Source organism: Etheostoma spectabile, chromosome 15, assembly GCF_008692095.1.
Source record: "Etheostoma spectabile isolate EspeVRDwgs_2016 chromosome 15, UIUC_Espe_1.0, whole genome shotgun sequence".
Taxonomy (NCBI): Eukaryota; Metazoa; Chordata; class Actinopteri; order Perciformes; family Percidae; genus Etheostoma; species Etheostoma spectabile.
The window spans coordinates 3,833,288-3,840,668 of record NC_045747.1 but is presented as its reverse complement, the minus strand read 5'-3'; the positions used below and the strand labels follow the sequence as shown (position 1 = coordinate 3,840,668).

The window sequence follows — 7,381 nt, the reverse complement described above, 5'->3', positions numbered from 1 at the left end:
GTGTGTGTGTGTGTGTGTGTGTGTGTTCCCCCTCACATCCTCACCACCTTGTCTCCTTCCCTCCTTTAATAATTTATGGGCTATGTATTTCTGCTTTCCCACAAGTGTGGGGCAAAGTAGTTTAGCTTCATTTGTATTTTTGATGTGATGTTTTAATTTACCAGATATATTCAGCCACAAGTAGTCTAGCTATTGTACAGTTTTGACTAGATAAAGGTGCAGTTTGACATTTTGGGACATACGCTTGCTGGCATTTCTTTTTTGGCGAATTTTGATGAGAACTTAGAGACCACTACAGCAAATTTAAAGGTAGCCAGTCAGCTTAGCTTAGCATAACGACTGTAAACAACAAGTCTGGTTCTGTCTACCAGCACCTCTTACTGTAAACTCATTGATGTCCCAGGCCAACGAGGAGGGAATATTATTATGTGTACAGCCATCTCAGAAAACGGTGTCCTCACCCAAATCCCCCATCTTGGTTCATGCAACACACGTTCAATTCAATTTTCAATTCAATTTTATTTATAGTATCAATTGGTGGTGGTAGTAGCTCAGTCCATAGGGAGTTGGGTTGGGAACCGGAGGGTTACTGGTTCAAGTCCCCGTACGGACCAAAGTATGGTGGTGGACTGGTAGCTGGAGAGGTGCCAGTTCATCTCCTGGGCACTGCCAAGGTGCTCTTGAGCAAGGCACCGAACCCCCAACTGCTCGGAGCGCCTTTCCATGGGCAGCCCCCTCACTCTGACATCTCTCCATTAGTGCATGTGTAGGTCCTGAGCATGCGTGTGTAATAACAACAGAGTGAAAAGTGTAGTTTCCCCTTGTGGGATTAATAAAGTATAATAAAATAAAAAATAAAAAAATAAAACAAAATTCATAACAACAGTTATCTCAAGACACTTTACAGATAGAGTAGGTCTAGACCATACTCCAGAACTTACAAGGACCCAACAGTTCTAGTAGTTTCCTTCCACATCTACTGACTTTTCTAGACACTCTTTACAGGGACATAATCCCTGAGAATGAGAGGAGTCTAGCTGGAGACCATCTGAACAAGCATGTTGTTGTTTGGGATGATGTGCGTTTTCACCACTCAGATGTCATCAGACAGTGGTTTGCAGCACATGATAGGATGCTGGTGGAATACCTCCCTCTCTACTCACCATTCCGAAATCCAATAGAGGAGTTTTTCTCCTTCCTGTAAGTGGAATTTACAGCATATGACCGGCATCCACATACCCAAAAGGCCCTGCTAGCAGCCATGGATGCAACATGTGATGACATCACAGCAGAGTCCTGCAGAGGGTGGATCTGCCACTCGCGGAGATACTTTCCTCGCTGCATTGCGAGAGATGATACTCTCTGTGATGTAGGTGAAACTGTGTGGCCAGACAGAGAGGAACGTCTGGACGTCCATGAAGGATTTACAGTACTATGTATGTTGTATGTTCAGTTCCAGTATATACTGCAATATTGTTCACGGTTGTGCACAGCTCTACCCAAAGAGAGTTCATGCTTGTTGTAAATAAGGGTGTATTTTTTCTTTTGCATAATGCTGTGAACAAATTAGAATTGCAAAGAGTATTTGCAGTAAAAATGTGAAACATACATATTCAGTGTCTTGTACTCAGTTACCTCACTAAAAATACAGTAATGTGTAACTTTCCTGTAGTTTTCAAATGGTTATGCAAATAGTACACAGTGCTGTCTTGAGCATGTCCAGGTAGTGTCATGAAGATCTGACTTTTTTGTATTGGAAAACATTTACAGTGTAAACTGTCATGATGAAAACATGACAAAGCCATTTGACTATCTTATTCATAAACAATGGTGTCAGGACTTTCATTGACATGAATACTTGCTTTTGAGGATTATAAGGAATTGTAGGAATAAGCTATCCACTTTGGACAAGTGACACACTTTTGCAGGTTATCAACTAGGTTTTTCAGTTTTTACTAATTGTTTTGTGAAATGCATTAACTGTTGTGCAAATGTAAATAGTGATGTGAGAAATGCACCAAAGCCCAAAGCGACTGAGAAAAACTGTATTTAGGCCTATTATAGATAGTAGTGAGTGATTTTGGACACAGCCTGTCTCAGGTTTTGTACAAATTAAAACAGAAAATATAACATGCTAACTAGTGAGCTTTAGCTGTTCTAAGGGTAGAGTTTGATACCTTCAGAAAGAGCCGGGTGAGCTGTTTCCCCCTGTTTTCAGTCTTTATGCTAAGCTAAGCTAACCAGCTGCTGGCTGTAGCTTCATAGTCAGTCACCATAAACATGAGTGTTGTGTCAATTTCCTCTGCAAGAAAGCAAATTTAGCACATTTCACAAAATGTGAAGTCAAAAATTATTTCTTGAAATCAAAAAGGAATGTGTCAATGGTGAAAAATGTAGCGTAGTTGAATTTTATTTTTCAGTGCCAAGAATTCAACTGTGATTATCAAGAATGTAATTGAATATATGAATAATTTCCATTTTTGCCAGTCCAAACATAATTAAAGCAAACTATAATGGATTTTTTAGATAAAGATTTGGAACATTAGTTTGTGACTGTACTTCTCTCTCTCACACACACACACACACACACACCCACACACACACACACACCACACACCACACACAACACCACACACACACACCACACGAGACTGTAATCCAAAATTCATGGCATCTTCAATCTCTGCAAAGAAACCTGGTTGAAGAGCAGAGTTTGCATACAGTACATATGCATAGTCTACGGTCTAATAGCACAAGACATGCACACTGCAGCACAGTATTACCACACACACACACACACACACACACACACACACACACACACAAAAACACAACAGCATCATAATTGGAGCTTTGTCTCCATCTAGTGGATACTTTAGGTTACACAAACGACAGAACTACAGTCCACTATTTGGTTTAGTTAAACCTTGTGTTTATGAGAAATTAATAAGTTTGTGATAATCATAAAAATTGTATGTTTCTTTTTCTGTGGTAGGTACTGAATTTCAGTGAGCTTGGTTGCTTATGAATGTGACAGATCATGCAGTTTGAAACATCATCACGTCAAATCTTCCAGAATGGAAGTAAAAGCAATTATTTCATCTGTATATTTGTTTTTCTTTGAGCCAGCCTGCCTGTTGTCCCCGTGGATGTACAATAGTTGTCCCCTGAGCCCAAACAGGTGCACTGTTTGCGCCTAGAGGCAAGATGTTGCCTTCAGGTGTAGGAAGTAAATTCGTAGATTTCATAATCCTAAATTGGATAGTTAAGTGCAGGCCTGAAGAAAGACAAAAGGTGTTTAAGACATTATCACACGTTTAAGTAAGTGGTTGTGTACATGTCAACTTTTTGTTTCATTTTTTTTGGTTTAATGTTATGCGTTTTCTTTTCTATATAAAAGTATCAATGCAACAGGTTGCTTTACTTAATTGTATATGGTATATGTGCATATTTTATTCACAGACATATATTATAGCACATAGTAGTCAATTGTTTATGTTTAACTTGTTGCCCTTTGTTGTCCTTCTTTTTAGCCGTTTGTCTATTTTTGGGTCGCTATGTACTTTTTACAGCAAAATTCCCTGTGTGCGTTTACGCTCAGGCCTTCTTGGCCATTAAAGCTAATTCTAATTCTGATTCTTGAAAGTTGGAGTGTGCTGGGGTCACTTGAACGCAGCATCAGATGGTGCGTGCACTGTGCTGACGAGCCGTTGCTTGTGGAAACAGCTGGTGGTTTCTGTCAGCGAACACTTCGGTTTGAGAGGAGCATAAGTAGAATTAAAAGTTCAAATTAGACTTGAAACTGACTGAGTGCGCTTTGACTTGACTCTCTGCTGCTGTTCCATCAGACGCCGGGAAATGTCATCCTGTAGACGCCACTTTATCAGGGAGTTGTTAGCTCATTAACAACCTAGCTTGTTAACTGCAGATCAGTGACGCTCGACGCAGCCGGCTGCTAACGCCAGCTAACTAGCTAGCTAACTTTGTACTGCCATAGCAACTACCACGATACAGGTGTTCTGTCATCGCAGACAAACTGCCTGTTTTTTGACAGTGGAGGGCGAGGTTTTTGTTCCATTTCAGCATGACTCATATTCATTATAAATTCTCCTCTAAACTCAGCTACGACACTGTGGTTTTTGACGGCCCGCACGTCACCCTGAGGGATCTGAAGAGGCAGATCATGGGCAGGGAGAAGCTCCGAGCCGGGGACTGCGACCTGCAGATCACAAACGCACAGAACAAAGAAGGTAATTAAAACATATGTATGGGCTGTGTGACGATGTTTTTATCCTGACGGTCTGAACTTTGGTAGGAAACACGTGGTCCAGGTTTGACAGCTGCCCGGTGAGAGTGTTGCGTCACCCCGTTCAGCTTGAGGGGGGGGGGGTCCAAAAAGTCCAGAAAGAACAAAAGGGTGCAATGAATGGGGCACATTCCTGCTGCATTTACGCTTCATGCCCGTCAATCAAACGGCCTGATGGTGCGGGATCCGCCCAGTCAGTGCCATGCCTGTAAAAGTCTCAAAAGAGAAGTGGGATAAAAATAGTAAAGGTTGGGTAGGAGCACAGCCCTGTCATGACCATAAGGTAAAAGTCCAGACCCGTATTATGCAGTCTATGGCCCAGACACGCAAACACATGAAATCATCAATAAATGAATCATTGGTAATGATGCTGCATAATAGGTAAATTAAACTCACTGAGGCAAAAGAAGGCTGAAGAAAGAGTTACACATCCCAATTAGCTCTGAATAATGAAGTGTCACCTTAGAGTGTGTTAACCTCCTGCAGATAAATTCTGAAACCCATAATTCGCTGAGTAACGTATTTCCACTGAAAGCACATCGCATCCACTGTGTGAGTAATACAGCTGCTGTGTCAGAGAATACAGATAGTTTACAAAAATACATTATAGGAAGGGATAAGGGAGTCTTTCATCAGATGGCTTACAACAGTGCTGTGTCATGATCCAGAGGGCGTCAATATTTCTACAACTTTGAATCGAATGAATCACAATTGAAACCTACGGTGTTGAGAGTTTACCAGGCTGTATAGTTAATTTTAGGTTTTTATTGTTCAATATCGACAATGAAAGTGATCATGAGTTGCAATGAAATCATTCTTGTTACAGTCCCCGACTAGTTGTGTGTTGTATGACTGTATTTCTTAAATATGTCTTAACACTGAAGAAGAGAGATTTTCTTAGAGTATTTACAGCACAAAAATAATTTAATGTGAGCTGATCCCACACACTTTCTTCATCTCTCCCTCTCTCAGAGTACACAGATGATGAAAGTTCCATCCCCAAAGGCTCCTCCGTCATCGTCAGGAGAATCCCAATCATTGGAGGAAAGTCCAGCAGCAGCAAGACCCGCAACGTGTAAGTGTGTTTTTTGTGTTTGGCACATACACTGTGGCTGATTTCCTGCACTGTTACTTGGGTTGAGATTCCTGCCACTGCAAATGTTAAACACTGCTACCGCATGGGATCAACAAGTCTACGGCCTTTTCACACCTCAAGGTCTGAATCAAGGGTCTTGTTTTTGTTCCATTGTGTACATTTGATTCGGTATGCTTTGATTTCACATTGCAATTATGTAAGGGCACTAGAGACATACATGACATGGGTCTTGTCGCCATCACCTACGTGAGCTACGTCTCCCGACACCAGAGAATTTGTAGACAGGTTCTCCCGTCTGTTCGTATTCTCTCTCTCGTCCTCTCAGAAACATTTTTTTTTTTTTTTTTTTAAATGCCTTTTGTGAGTATTTTCCAACTGACACTTAATCAAGTTGTCAGACCAAATGTCAGTGAAACATCTGATCTCCTCCTCTCCTCATGTGCTACCGCGGCTCATTTTACTTTGCTTTATTTTCCTTTTTTCTTTCGAAAGTCTGAACCATCCAAAGATTATGTTTTAACACTAGAAACAAACTCAACCATGGTTTAATTAGATCCGGGCCGAGATCGCCTATTCCTGAACCAAGGTTCGGCTGCTTGGTCCGGGGGGGGGGTCCCCACCTGTTATTTTGGTTCAGATCATACTAGAAAGTCCGGACCAAACAAGGTAGGGGTGAAAGGGCCCTTAAGTGTTATTTTTAGTAAATAACTACACAGATGAGATAATGAGGTAACCCAGTCAGCAGCCTTAATAATAGTAAAATGTATCAATGAGGAAATTATTCTAAATTGTCTAAAACATACATATTGCTTTTAAAGGCCTGCATTACAAACTTGACAATAAATGTAGATCCTAAGGCATTAGCAGTTTAAAAAGTAGAGTGCATATAAACCTTATATTTTACTGGTCCTTCTTGTTTTTGCTGGTTAGGATGGGGTGGATCACAAAGGATATTAAAACAATGCTGAATGATAAATCAATGCAGAGGCCTGAATCTTTCAGTGGACGGTCGACAGTTGATTAAAGAGGATTTCTTTTTTTTTCTTTTTTTTTTGCGTAACACTTCCATGATAATATATGCTCACAGGAAAAGAGAAGGACTGGGTAATCCCTGTGAACGTTACCATGGAGTTACAGATATTAGTCTGGGACAGCCAGCAGTGGCGTGTGTTTTATGCATGAAAAGCAGGAAAGGACCTCACTGGAACAGACTGGCGGTCATGTGATTAGCCCTGTCAGCACCATGCAGACAGGCGGAGGGGAATATGGGCTAAAGAGTGGTGCAACGCTGCCCCGCAAGATTAAATGCCGCAAATCAATTCTCCACCTGCACGCGCAGACAGTCCCCCGGCTTCAAAGGGCTTCCAAGGAAGCTTAAACTTTGATTCATTTTAAAGACAGAAATTTAAAAAAAAATGTAAAAAACATTTGCGAGTGATTATAACTGGCATGTATGGGCGAGTTTTGTAGGGTGGAGTGTTTGTCTTATTGCACAATTAACCAAGCCAAATGTTGAGGTGTTGATGCTGCGATGAGGCAGGATGAAACACCAGTCCTTCAGAACTAAAGAGTAAGGGTTTCTTCCTGGAGTCATCATTTGTCATCAACACTGAGCAGACATAGAGAACCAAAACAGACATACGCTATAAGTCTCTTCAGCCAAAGTAAAATCCTATTTTGCATCTAAACTGCATGCAGGACAGTAAAATAAACGTATTTTATTTTGCGCTTTAACATGTTAGCTTTATAAGTAAAATTAAAAAAAACAAATAAATATCTGTTATCAAACTGACTTTACTCTTCTGAAATACTCAATTACAGCCTAGTTTATATCTTCTGTAGGGGAATTCTGGGTAATGCAAGAAATTACCACTTGAAGTGATAATAGACAAGGCCAGGCTTAGTGGAACACAGTTGTACAAAAATCATCCAGTGGCAGCGTTCCAATCTTTTGTTAATGATATATATATATATATATA

The 7,381-nt window shown here is 40.7% G+C and overlaps 1 protein-coding gene across 1 annotated transcript in view; it reads left to right on the top strand.

Moving 5' to 3' along the window:
* The first annotated feature begins 3,669 nt into the window (after positions 1-3,669).
* Positions 3,670-7,381, top strand: part of LOC116702343 (E3 ubiquitin-protein ligase RBBP6) — a 4,518-nt gene continuing 806 nt past the window's right edge. Inside the window, exons 1-2 of the mRNA XM_032536518.1 lie at positions 3,670-4,250; positions 5,279-5,381. Coding sequence (XP_032392409.1) covers positions 4,085-4,250; positions 5,279-5,381 — 269 coding nt within the window. The 5' untranslated portion in view covers positions 3,670-4,084. The remainder of the gene's footprint in view (positions 4,251-5,278; positions 5,382-7,381) is intronic.